This window comes from Acomys russatus, chromosome X (assembly GCF_903995435.1).
Source record: "Acomys russatus chromosome X, mAcoRus1.1, whole genome shotgun sequence".
In the NCBI taxonomy this organism is placed as follows: Eukaryota; Metazoa; Chordata; class Mammalia; order Rodentia; family Muridae; genus Acomys; species Acomys russatus.
In genome coordinates this window covers 34311063-34325730 of record NC_067169.1, presented here as the reverse complement: position 1 = coordinate 34325730, position 14668 = coordinate 34311063, and the positions used below count along the sequence as shown (strand labels likewise).

General features: G+C 33.5%; 1 protein-coding gene across 1 annotated transcript in view; it reads left to right on the top strand.

Moving 5' to 3' along the window:
• Cfap47 (cilia and flagella associated protein 47) overlaps positions 1 to 14668 on the top strand; it is a 242065-nt gene that overhangs the window by 114798 nt on the left and 112599 nt on the right. The window contains exons 37-40 of the mRNA XM_051142600.1: positions 2102 to 2217; positions 5209 to 5359; positions 7661 to 7749; positions 12653 to 12733. Of these exons, the coding sequence (XP_050998557.1) occupies positions 2102 to 2217; positions 5209 to 5359; positions 7661 to 7749; positions 12653 to 12733 (437 nt within the window). The remainder of the gene's footprint in view (positions 1 to 2101; positions 2218 to 5208; positions 5360 to 7660; positions 7750 to 12652; positions 12734 to 14668) is intronic.

Here is a 14668-nt window from a genome sequence, read left to right as displayed (position 1 = left end):
TGCTCTGCTTGCACCTCTTCTGTTTATTTTCTAATACATATGTACTAAATTACACATGTATATAGTATATTCTAATAAATCTTTTCCCAACCCCCTCTTTTATCTCTCTCTAACTGTCTCAACCTTCCCTCACTCCTCCCCATATTGATGGCATTTGCTTTACTTTTGTGACCAATTTAGTTTAACCAGGGTCATCTTTGTGACCATTGGATTGGAACTATCTCACTGGAATCTGGTGGAGTCTCCAGTGGGTACACAACTGAAGACAATGATTCTCTTTTCTCTGATTCAATGAGTAGCAAATAATTCAGTAGTAAGAAATAGGGCCTTTTGAGCCTCTCTTCTGTTCTTTTGGCAGATTCACTGCAGGACAGCTGCTATCAGTTCATGATTACAGTGATTGTGTGTTACCCAGAATATGGGATTTCACAGTTCTCCATATTGCCAAGGTTTTAAACTTTCTATGTCCCCTTTTCCTAAAGGTTCCTTGAGATTTAGGGTGATATAGATGTTTTATTTAGGGCTATATAATTACCCCTCACTTATTCTCAGCACCTTGTGTAATTATGCATTTCTGCATTCACTCTTTCCTGGAAAGTTGGTTTTACATATCATAGGATGCACAAGTAGATAAGACCCTTGACGCCTTTTCTTCTCCAGCAACCTTCATAGCAACTCATAATATGGTAGCTAGCCAAAAGGAAGAAAGCTTATTCCTTTTAGTTAAGTGAGTTTAAGTCTTGTTCTTCACAAGAAGACATATGTAATGATGACTAAAAAGAAACAAAAACAAAGGAAACAAAACAAAACAAAAAAACCTGTCCTCTTCCATCTCAGAACAATCAAAGAAGATATAATTAACCCTATTTTATTATTTGTGGTCCAGATTTATAATCAGCTGAGGGTGGTCCAGTGCTGGCCTAACCTCAGGTTGTAAGTTTGGAATATGAGATTGCTAACCGAATTTTCTGTATCAAATTCACCTGACAGATAAAGCCCTCTCTTTAGATTTTCTTAGGTCTAGACAGTAATAAGAGCTAATTGCATCTACTACTATCAGTTTTTTCTTTAGTTTTGTAGCTGATTTAAAGCTCTCAGCATGCATTCATCTTTTACCTCCAAGTTACAAGCTGCAAGCTATTCTTTTGGTTCTCCTTTTACTATACTCTGATAAATCAATTCTGGAAGGTTACCATTTGAAAGCTTCATGCTGTCCTTCGAAATTGCATCTGTCCCATCTTCCAAGTATCTACCTCCTTACCCTGTGTTTCTGTATTAATTTTATGAATTTTGGTCATGTTTGCATGTACATTAAAAATAATGTCTCAAGTAAACCCACCCCTTAATAGTGAAGTACTTTTTTCTTACTTTCTTCCTCCTTATCCTCTTCTTCTTCTTGTTATTATTCCTCTTCTCCCTCTTCCTCCTCTTCCTCCTCTTGTTCTTTCTTTTTCCTTCCTCACATCTGCATCTTCCTTCCCCTCCTCTTCTTCCTCTCCATTTTCTTCATACTTTCCATGTTTCTAGTTCAGTTACCTAATTAAACTCCTTTCACACCATGACACAATCATTTCTAATTTGGATATCTTCAAACTTCTACTCCTTGTTAAACTTTCTTCACTGATCTAACAAATTATCATTTTGGAGACTAAATTATACTGTTTCTGCTTAAATTTTCCAAAAACTTTTACTCATTAAAAAAAAAAATTAAATCGCAGTTGCTGGTATTGGGCTTTATCTACCAGGTGACTTTGAATTATCACATCAATTATTGGAAGACTGTTTTTTAATTTGATAAATCATAAAGATAGATAGAGGAACTATTAATAACCACCAAGTCATTAGTTGACATGGTAATTCATGCCTATTATTTCATTATTTGGGAAGGTGAACGTGGAAAAGAATGAGCTCCAAGCCAGCCCGGGCTATGTAGCAAGGCCCTGTCCAACACACTTGGAATTAATAATATATACATTTCAGTTAATAGTATACATTAAGCTGAGTATTTTCATATACAGAATATCTAACCTTCTGTGTCAAAAGTAAGAAATGTTGCATTTGTATAGGCATTAACCTTAATTTTTCATATTCTCCTTCATAGATACTAGTGACAAACCCAAGTTTGAAGAATTTAGTGTACACAGCTACAATTGTTGGAAGAGATGCTGCTGACTTCTGTCTTTCCCAGGCAGGAAATGTTATAACAATTTCCCCAAAGTGAGTGTTTTTAAAATATTCTAACTTACTGGGCTTGCCAAATTAGACATTTAATATTTACAATATTTATTAAAATGTGAGTTTGATTTTTCTAAACTGATAGAAACATGATGAAATACTTTCGCTGAGAAATTGGACATTTGTTTTTCTGATATTCCTCTTTAATTTTGTCAAAACAATTCTAACAATATAAAGCAGCTACTTTTATGCATGTACTTAATTAATTTTAATTTAATTTATGTGTATATGAATCATGGTGATAACATTATAAATTCTTTGTTTATATAGCACAAATATGTATCATGAAGGAAATGCAACTAGTGCATGCTAATTATATATAATTTTATAATATACATATTACATTATGTATAGATTCTGATTATTATAGCAACATAGTCATGATTGAAGTTTAGAAGCTATGGATGTATGAAGACCAAAATAAGTAAAAGCCTTAAAATTCTGCTTCCAAAAAGCATTGCTATTACCATGTTTCTTTATCCTATATAAAAGATAGATAGATACCTTGGTGGATTTATATGACTGTACATATGCTCCAAATTATGTTATATAAAGTAATACATGATTCTTATGTTTCAAATTTATTTAGTGATACTGAATACTCATCCATGTACAATGGAATTGATAATCTATAAAGTTAAGAATTCTATACTTTATCTTATTACAGTTTCCCATGAGCCTATAACAGTTTTTGAAGCTCTAAAAATTATTTATAAATATAAGTGGAATGAGTGAGTCAGTGAATTAATGGACTATAAGCATTATCTTGAAAATTCTTGATTTAGTATGGGATTCTTGCACAGAATTTGAGCTTCTGCACCCAGGAAATCACTCCAATATGAAAACCTCATTATTTTAAATGAAATTTTAGTCCCTAAGTTTTTCATAATGGTCTATTTAACAGTGGTTCCACAGATTATAAAAATTAGATCAAGGACTCAGAGGAAGGATAGCAGGCTACCAAGAAGAGACTTGATACCGTATGAGCATATACAGGGGGAGGAGGTCCCCCTCAGTCACAGTCATAAGGGAGGGGAATAAGGGGAAAATGGGAGGGAGGGAGGAATGGGAGGATACAAGGGATGGGATAACAATTGAGATGTAATATGAATAAATTAATAAAAAATTAGAGCAAGGTTTGACAGCAAGGAAAACTTCCCATATTCATTATCAGTATTTTTTCCATAAGAGACTTTATAATAAGTGATAGTTTGTAAAAAAAAAATAACTTAGTATTATATAATGATAATTACGCTAAGAGCCAGAGTAAAAACAAGAGGTAAAATATTTATGTTATTTATCACTTGGAGCCATGTAAACGTGTGGCGAGGCTGAAAGATTTGCTTGTGAAAATCCCAGCTTATTTTCTTTTTAAAAAATATTTTTTATTATTTTATATATATATATATACATTTATATTATTATACATATATACAATAGATTACCTATGGCAAGAAGAACAGTGACACACTCAGGAATTTTATAAATGTTACACTCTTAGTGTTTTGGCTATTTGTCTTTAACAGCCTTGAAGAAGACATCTTTCGTATCTTGGTGCATCTAAATTTCTGAATGTAAATCAATCTCTGTCCCATATTGTCATTATCAATGTAGAACACCTATTTAGACCTAAAAACATCTTAACCTCTAAACAACAATGAAGCTTAATTGTTTAGGGATTAAGATGTTTTTAGGTCTAGATAGGTGTTCTAAGTTGATAACGTAGATTGTTTTAATGACTCGGGCTTAGTACTGCCAAGTCCCCAAAAGCTAAATAACAAATATTATGGGTATTATTATGAGACTCATTTACTTTGCCTTTTCCATTGCCAAATGATTCTTATTTACCAAAAGTATGTCAGTACTCTTCTATACATTTAGAGTGAGTTAAAAGAGAAAAGAGATGAATTAAAATGCTTACTAGCTGGTAGAGTGAAAGCACAATTAAGACAAAAAGAATAACTGTAATGTGTCATCAGAAAAAAGCTAACTTTTAACTTTAAATACACCTTCTCTGCATGCTATACCCTCTTTTCTAAACAAAAGAGACAAAAACTAAAAATATAACTGTGCTATCTATAACTCTGGATTCTAGATATGTTGATCTGTATGTGTGCGTGTGCGTGTGTGTACATGAAAAATAAAAGCGAGAAGTGCCAGATTTCTTCCTTACACAAGGGAAAACCAAAAGAGAACAAAATTGACTTCATGAAGAAGGAATTTCGTACTACTATGATACTGTTTCATAGCCTGTAACAATTTTAAAGATCATGAGTTAGCAAGCCTCCAAGTTCATTACAACCCGAGAGGCTGGGATAGCTTCCAAGAAGGGTTTTTGTACTTCAAGAGCCTCCACTTTTGTTTCAAAAGGATCTGTGCGTTTCATTTCCAGGCTTGTAGCAGAGCACTTAAGCTGCCAAAATATGGCATACTGTCATCATTTTTCTATAAATGTGTGAATAGAATCTTATCCACATCCTTCTGTTAGACTACATGTTATACTACAATGTTAAATATGAAAAGAACTATACATATTTTCTTTATTTCATCTTTTAATTGATTTCTCTCAAGTAACTAACATACTACTGCTCTTTATCTACCATTATTGGGTTGTACTTTAAAACTTAACTTGAGCTATTATTTTAATTCAGGTTTTTGTCAAATTTTTTTTGCTCTGTACAACCAAGAATAAGCACAGAACATGACTAAGAGTTTACGAACAAAAACGTACTTATAACTTCATACAAAATGTATATATTCATATTGTTCACGGCTGTAAAATCCAATGTGAGATTATGTTATACATATACTATAGTTAAATTTAGATCATACAAATGACATCATGCTTCAGTGCAGTTTAATTTTTGCTACAAATGAATACAGTTCAGTGTATATATGCTAAACATGATTTGTACCTAATATATATTTGTCTTTTATTTCATTAAAATATTTCCTCTTTTTTTCATTAAACAGAAGCCAAATTACCCTTGTTGTGAAATATTTTAGTCGCTACCTCCGTCCTGCCGAAGCTACACTATTATTAATTTCAAAACCAAAGGGGGCAGTAGGAGGCAGTACGATGACTTTTGCTCTAAGGGGAGAAGTACTCAATTTTAAAGCACTTGTAAGTAAACTGTATTTATTTTGCATACTTTCAGTTCCATTCCTCAGCCTCTGCAATGTCACATGATGAATATTCTTGCCTGTTTTGTTTCACTTCTGTTCTTAGTCCTTAGGTCATCTGTTTGCCATCAAACCGTGTTTTGTTGTGAAGGCACCAAAAGTTGACCGTTGATTCAACAATTATTTTTCTGCTACAGATAGCAACTTTAAATACATATATTAATATTTCTTTATTTATTTTGTATGTGTGTATGTATGTGCATGCATATATGCATCTATGTTGGTACACTTGTGCCACAGCATGATGGACGTCTAAGGAATCTTGCAGATTGAACACAGGCTAAAAGGCTTAGCAGCAAGTACTTTTACATGCTCAATCATCTGTTTAATTGGACATTAATCTTTATCTGGAGTGTTTTGTAGATCTAGGCTATGAAAAACCTCATGGCAATACTACATTTAATGAAGAATGATTATGTTCTTGACTGAATTCTAGATACTCATATCTCAAACAGTGGGACAGAAATGCATTTGTAGACCTCTATAAACGTTGTTTAAATATTTGATGGCTTCATGTGGAGGTGTTGGAGGGGAACAGCTGAGTTCCATTTAAGGGGCAGGCCACCGAGAGTTTGGGCATACCCTAATGAGTATTTAGATAACATAGATTATATTTAAAAATATTTTAATTTTGGGGGCGTGGTTACAAAGCTGGGGAACGGACATGGATGTACTGGAAAATGAGTGCGATTAGTATGCATGATGTGAAATTCTCAAGGAATTAATAAAAAATATTATTATGCTGAAACATATTATTTACTGCCGTGTATATATGGTAAAATCAAGCAAACTTGTTGCCAGGATTCTATGTATATTATAAAAATAAAATAACACATTTGAATGTGCAAGGTATGAGTATAAAGTACAAAGAATGAGTCTAGAAGTAGTAAGTGATAGCTATTTATGAGAAGAGAGCACCGAGATGTTCACATGGACAGACTGACTTAATTAGCAGTGATGCCCTAAGCAGAATGTTATCTCTTACTATGATATGTTGTTGTTTTCTAGTTTCCTCTCTAGTAATGAACACTTGACATTTCTCAACTCTGTCACATACATTCTCTGTAAGTCTCACATATATTCTCTGAAACAATATCACATACATCCCTCTGAAACAATGTATTACTTTGTCACATGTGGTTCATTAACATGGCTGGTTTTTAATTAATTTTTTATTTTACATATACATCTATATTATTACACCTACATAAAGCAAACGACATACCACAAGAACCACAGAACATTCAGAAATTTCATTCCAGTTATACTCATAGCATTTTGGCTATTTGTATTTGGCAACCTTGAACAAAACATTTTCCTATCTTGGTGAGACTGAAATTCTGACTGTAACCCAATATCTATCATATCTCATCTCTATCAACTTAAAACATCTATCTAGATCTGAGGACATCTCAATCCCCAAATGATTAGGCTCAATTGTGACACTCAACTATTTGGTCTTCAATACCATCAGAGACTTGAGGAGGAGTAAAATTAATTACCTGAGCAAACAGGAAGTGCGAGTTAGCAGCTTCCTACTTTAATAATAAGAGAAAAAAATGACGAGACAGTTTGCTGCCTGAATAGTCACCCATACCTCTCTAAAATGTTGGAACATCATTAACCCAATACTGGAGAGAAAACCTGAAAACTGAATGCCTGAATACTATGCAGCTCTGAATACATTCCTCTCTTACTACTCACATCAACAGAGAAAATATTTAAAAGAAAAACACAGCTTAAACTGGAAGTTTTCTAGATTTTTTCCTTCATTCATTATAAGTATTTTTATGCTTTCCTTAAAAGCATGTCATTATAACATCCTCAATATGAACATGCACCTTGTACAAATATACACATATATTCCTACCTTTGTCATAATTAATAGATATAAATGGACACTATATATATGTACATATATGTACAGTATATAATTTACAGATAGAGATCTTATCTGATTACTCATGAAATCATTATCTGATCATTCATGAAATCAGCTTAAAAGAGATCAATTTAAGAGACATTCAAAACGTATTTTAATTTTTATCACATTGAGGTGGATAAAATAAATACACTTTATCTTTTCTGAATTTCAATCATAAATTATTTGTGAGGGAGTTTTATTAATTATAATAGTCACACAACCACTAGGTTTTTTAAGTTTCTGTTCATAATAAAAATAAAAAATATATTTTGGGGTTTTGACATTATTATGAATTGTAACTTTTTTTTTTTACTTTAGGAGGTTCTAAACTGTAAAGCTCCATGTTATCAATGGAAAGAAGTCAGTGTAAATGTGAAAAACCCCTTTTCAACTGGTGGAGACTTTAAGTATGTTATTGTTTTAATGTAAATTTATTTTACTTCACTATCTATATCCAATAAAAATAGGTAAATGCCTTTTCTTCTTCAACATGATTCTTCTGAGGAGAAATGGCATGTGCTTACATTACTATGAACTTAAAAGTATCAGCAAATATAATAGATGAAATCAAACTCATGCAATATATGTATTGTGAAAGGAAGTGTCAATATAATATAAAATGTTTTATATTTGATAAATTATTACATATTATTTGGAAATTTTAAACATTCTGAATGACTTTACGTTAAAGCTTTCAAAGATTTATTATCCGTAATATCACTCAAGATTGATTAAACAAAACTAATTTAGGTAAAATAGTTATTAAGGAATTTATGATTTCTATACCTATGTAAACTTAAATTTATTATTGAGCTCTTCAGCAAATTTCTCATGTCTGTTTTCGTCTCCATCTCCAGAATTTCTTCCAGGATCTTTTTTATCATCTTTATTGATTTTTTATGTTTGATGCCACATTAACCTCATACTTTCTTTTATTTCTTTATACAATTTTATAGTTATTTGAAAGTACATGTAATAACTAGTTTGAATTTGTTTCCTCTTAAATCTCATATCTGGGTCACAGACAGTTTCAGTCACCCATTTCCTTTCTTCTTTCTTTACATGTTTCATACTTTTTCTTTTTCAATTACTGGCTTTAAAATGTCTTCAAGTAGTATATATTGATTATATACCTTTCCCTCCTATGTCTTCTAGATTTTCTGCACTCACCCAACTCTATGTTATAACCCCCAAAAGATACAGACCAAAATGAACAAAAAACCCAAACTAAACAAACAAACAGGTTAAAAAGTGCCGAAAAACATAAGAGTTGTATTGACCAACTACTTATGAGCATGAGACCTGTGCTGCAGTGTGGTATATATATCCACTGCCACTCCACTGGAGTAACTGATGTTCACATACAAATAACATCTTGGTTAGAGATGAGACTTTATGTTGAGTTCCCTTTCATCTCTGTGCCAGGATTTTGTCTGATGTGGACCTGTACAGAGTTATAGTCTCTGTGAATTAATGTGTACAGCTTCCCTCCTGTGTCTGGAAGACAGTGTTTCTTTGGAGGAGTCCAACATATCTGGCTTTTGGATTTCTGCCTCTTCTTTCAAGTAGATCCCTGAGACTTGATAAAGACATTCCACTGACTGCTGAATGCTCCAGAGTCTCTCATTCTGCATATTTTCTGTTTGTGGCCCTCTGTGTTAAATCCCATCTACTGCAAAAAGAAGCTTCTCTGGTAAAGACTGTATAGTGCCCTGCTGTAAGGGTATAGAAATATGCTATTTTATTGCTATGTTCATTTTATTGCTACTATTATTGTAGAATAATATAGTAGGTTTTCCCCTAGGCCTCATGTCCTAATTTAGTATCAAGTTCTTGGCTACTTTAACAGTGTCAGGTATGGGTACCATCTTATACAGTGAGCCATAAATGCAACCCAAGAGTTGTTGACTGCTTCCATAATATTTATGCTACTATTGTACCAGAGTTTCAAGCAGGTCATTCCTGTAGGTTGCAAAGTTTGAAGCTGGGTGATATTGATGTTTATTTTCTCCTTGGGTGTCATTCATAGTACCTTCCAGCAACATGAATCAATAGGGGTGAAGCTCTTACTTTTGCACATGCGTGACTTCTTTGATGTCATAATAGAGCCTTGATCTCAGGTTGTGGAGAGTAACCAGTAACATTGCCAAAGGGCTGTAATATTTGGCGGAAGGATCTTTGACTCTTTTAGGCTATGACATAGCATGATGTCTTTGTTTCACAGTTTCTATGGAGGATTCTAGACATATTTGAAATATGAAATATACTCATTCTGAGTACGGTTCTATTTCCCCAAGGCCTGTTCATTTATATTTTAATTTTTAAAATAAAAATAAGCACTTGGTTATTTTGCCTTCATGTATGGCTGTGCCTATTGCCTGCTGAAGCCATCTGATCATTGGAAGCTCTAGTTACAGGAGGCTTTATGCTATCATGTGGCTGTTGGGAATTGTTGTTCTGTATGCTTCTGTATGCATCTCTATTTTTTTTTTTTTTTTAGATTGGGGACAATTTCCTATATGATTTTGTTGAAAATATTTTCTGTGCCTTGGAGCTGGCACTCTTCACCTTCTTCTATTATTATTCTTAGTTTAGGTCTTTTCACAGTATCTCTGATTTCCTAGCTGTTTTATGTTAGGAATTTTTAGGTTTAACATTTTCATTGATGTATCAGTTTCTTCTATCGTATCTTGTATGCCTGAGATTCTCTCTTCCATCTCCTGTATCCTGTTTATAATGCTTGTGCCTGTACTTCTTGTTTTCTTCCCTAGGTTTTCCATCTTCAAGATTCCATTAGTTTGTGTTTTCTTTATTGCTTCTTCTTCCATTTTCAGGTCTTAATGAGTTTTATTCATTTCCTTCGCCTGTTTAATTCTGTTTTCCTACATTTCTCTAAGGGACTTATTCATTTACTCTTTTTATTGTATTTTCCTTTATTTCCTTAAGGGATTTATTCTGTTTTTTTTTTTTTAAAGGCCTCTATCATCTTCATAAGACTGGATTTAAGATCATTTTTTTTTTTTGTGCTTAAGCTATGTAGAGATATCCTGTGATTGCAGTAGTATGAGCTGGGTTCTGGTGATGCCATATTGCCCTGGCTCTTGTTAGCGCTCTTAAACTGGCCCTTAGACATCTGGTTATCTCTGGTATTGGCAGGTCCCAGGGTAATGCAGGCTGAGTTGTGGGGCAGAAAATGGAGCACTGGGGAGAGCTATCTGGTGGGCCCTGATGGCTGCAGGTCTCTTGTGGTCCCTGATGCACACAACCTTCTGGTGGTTCCTGATGGCCACAGGCTTCTTTCATTCCTGAGTGAACACTGGCCTCTGGGGAATGGAGGCTCTGCTGGTGGTCTCTGATAGGCACAGGCCTCTGGTGGTTCTTGATGGCCACTGCCCTCTAGGAGTGTGTGGTGTGGTAGATTGAGCACACAGGGGATAGTGGCAAGACAAAGCTCACAGCTGCTGTGCTTGCCCAGGGGCACCCAGTAGGCAGGAGGCTGGGACAGGCTTATCTAACCTGTCTGTCCTGGGTGTCTTCAGGCTTCAGTGTATGGATGCTGAGCTATAGGCTGGGAATCATATAACTTATAAAAATTTGTATTCATTTTATATTCATTATTGAGACTGGCCTTTTAAGAGAAAAAGTACAGTAAAAGGTTTCAAAAATAATATATAACATATGTATTTTATGTACTTGCCTTTGCTATAGATTTTATGTGTTCTTTGATACATTTTCTTTGCTTTTTTATTTGAGACAGGTTCTTGCTATGTAGAACTGATTAGCCTTGAACTTAGGATCCCCCTAAAACTGTGTCTTAAGTGCTAGGGGCTAGAGTTGTGCAGAGATACATCAAATCTTTGCGTATCATTTCTTGCTAGCTTCTGCTTTTTGATTCAGTTGAAAAACAATTTTTTCCAATATGCATATTTTTATTTGTGTTACATGAATTCTTTGTTCCACCTTCATCTTGCTAAAATAATTTTATGTCCACTCTTCAAACCCCAAGCTTATTGCTAATACAGATTTTGCATTGTTACAAAAATCTTTCCATTAACCCTTTTTTCTCTTTGAGTTCTGGAAGGAAATATACAGAATAATGAGAGACACGAAGTAGAATAGTGTAATAAAGGAATATATAGCCAAGAGTATGAATTCGATTGCCAAAGGGGATTTACAGAAACAACAAATAAGAAGAAAAGAAAGCAAACAACAAAAAAATACATTGAAGTTTTTCCCTACCTGTAATGTAATTCACTACAGTTTCATGGGTGTTGATGGAAAATACAAGTCCCAAAAGATTATTTCACTGTCTGACAAAGAACATGATCTATCTGCTTTGTCCTTATATTTCCCATTTCTTCAAGTTTCATGTGGCCACACAAAACTAGTTTATGGAGGCTGTTCACTCAATGTCTGCATCTCAGCTAAGGAAACCCAGGTATCAGACCAGCTTCTATTAACTACATGCATTTCATATCAAGTTGTGAAGGATTTCTCTCCTATTCATAAACATGACTACAGACAATGCTTATAACACTTGCTCTGCATTAAGCCTATTGTGTTTTTCTTTTCTTTCTATAATATAATTTGAATTCATTCATACATTCATGCTTTTTCCTATACTTCAGTATCCAGTATTGTCATTTGTAATCATCATCATCATCATCATCATCATCATCATTATCATTTTACTTCTTTGTGACCAAAATATTTGAACAACTCTGAAAGGAAGAATAAATTCTTTGTGGTTATGGTTTCACAGGATTTAAGTCCACTTAGATTTAGGAATTACAGCAGAGCAGTTCTATTTATTGTAGCAGGGGTCTTATGGTAGAGACAAATTTATGTGAGGGTGTACCAAAAAGCAGGATGCTAGAAAGGAGCCTTGCACTGACTTAAATAGTCTAAGGCCTGACTCTTATTGTCTACTTCTGTCCTCTAAGCACTTCCTTCGAAAGATTCAATACTCTATCAAAATATCAACATCATCTGGTGAATAAAGTTTCAGAACACAACATTATGAGCAACATTTCAGGTTCAAAGCACAACGCTCTGTGTATGTGTGTGTGTGTGTGTGTGTTTGTGTGTGTTTGTGTGTGTGTTTACACGTATAATTTTCTATATTTCAGGTATTTCTGTTGTAGCTTTTTGCCTTTTCCCTAATATATCCTTTGAGTTGCAGAATGAACACACTTGTACAATTTGAATAGAGTTTATAGATAACAAGGAAAATGAAAAGGAAGAATGGTTTATTGCTATCTGAAGTTTGGTACATTACAATTGGAAATAATTCTTTTTGTATTCACTCAGTGTCTTTCTTGTGGAATCCACAACATTTATGCATTTTCCATCACAAATAACTGGATCTTCAAATGCTGCTGTGAAACCTAAGTAAGTAGCTTTGATTTTATACTCATACATAGCTAAGGGAAAGTTCTAAGAAATTAATGCCCAAGGAAACTTGGTACCAGAGAATCTGGTTAATAGCTTTTATTTTTCAAATATGTGTAGTTACATTATGTGTATTCTTTTAAAAATATATTTTTAATGTTTCTATGTTCATATGTAAGAAAATCTGCTTTTGATTTAATATAGTGAGTATTCATCATAATTTTTTCTGTCAATAAAAACCCTACAGATACTCAATGTGAAAACTAAATTAATGTTTCTTGGAAAAATATATCTTAAACTATCCAGATGGTTTCCATGTTTGACCTTAACTGGAATTAGAACAATCAGTCCCAAGAATTCCATATACTTCTAAATATTCCTTCAAATACTGTAAAAGTACTGGGAATATTTATTTGAGTGATATTAATTCATTTTAGCAAGTAGACAAATTTGGAAAATTAAGGATTATGACTAATTAAAATCAACTGCATTTAAAATATTATGGCTGCATTTTGGCATCTTCAACTAGTCTAAAAATTAATTTTGACTTTGAAACAAGGAAAAAATATTTTAATGTTAGATTTATTTGCATAGTTCATATATCTTTAAATTTTAGAATAGATATTTATATTGAAATACAGTTAAATACTTTATCAAGATTAAAGTAAATAATTGAGGTCATAATTAGTGAAATTTGTGCACATGATGACCATTATTCATATGTTGTTTGTGGGTTTTTTACTTTATTCCTCTGTGTGATAATGTTGATGTTATGTTTTTAGATATAAAAATGTCAGGAGGTAAACATTTAACAATTTTGATAAAATAGGGGCTCACAATGCAAAACTTACAGCAACTCTTTAAACTGTGTGCAGATATTTTCTAAGATTAAAATTAGTATAATTATTTCCCTAAAGTGAATTATTGTAAGTTAGTACTTATAGTAGAATATAAACATTGTATTTATCATAAAATGATTGCCTTCTTTTAAGGTGATTCTCTGAGAAGAGTTGTTAATAAGTAAATAACTTGAATATCATTGTACTTTGTTATTGAGTAATAATCTCATGTTAGGTTATTCACATTTTTGCTTGTGCATTTTGCTTTAGTAAATAATAAAGCACAAATTTGTTTATTAAAATTTAAGGCAGCACAATAGTGATCCTACTAGAAGAAGACTTGGTATTTTTTATTTATGTATTTTAAATTTATTCTATTCTCATACAATTCATTCTGACCACATTTATCCTCCCTACTTGAGCCTCCACTACCCTATCCTCCAAATCCACTCCTTTCCCATTTCTTTTCAGAAAAGAGTAGATTTCCCAGGAATATCAACCAAACACTGCATAACAAGTAATAATCTAAGTAGACATAAACCTTCATATCAAGATTTGATGAGATGACCTAGTAGGAGGAAAGGGTTAAGAGTCAGAGACAATTCACACTCCCAAAGTTTAGGAGCCCCAGAAGGCTATCAACCCTCACAACCATATCATATGTTCAGAAGTCCTAGTGTAGCCCCATGCAGTGTCCATGGTTGCCCCTTTAGTCTCCTTGAGCCCCTATATGCACTGCTTATTTGATTCTCTGGGCCATATTCTCCTAGTGTCCTCAAATCATTTAGCTCCTACAGTCATCCTTACCCCCTATTCTGCTGAGTTCCCCGAGCTCACCCGAATTTTTGTCTGTGGGGCTCTGCATATGCTCCCATCAATTGGTGGATGGAACTTCTCTAAAGATGATTAGGCTAGGCACCAATCTATGAGTGTAAAGAATACCATTAGGATTCATTTCATTGACTTTTTTTGCCAGTCATACTTGGTTGTATCCTTGGTCTCTGGGATATAGAGCTTGCCACACCTTTCCCCTCTATTTCCATCCTCATCTAACCCCAGTGTACCCACAAAATCTATTCTATTTTCCTTTCTCATG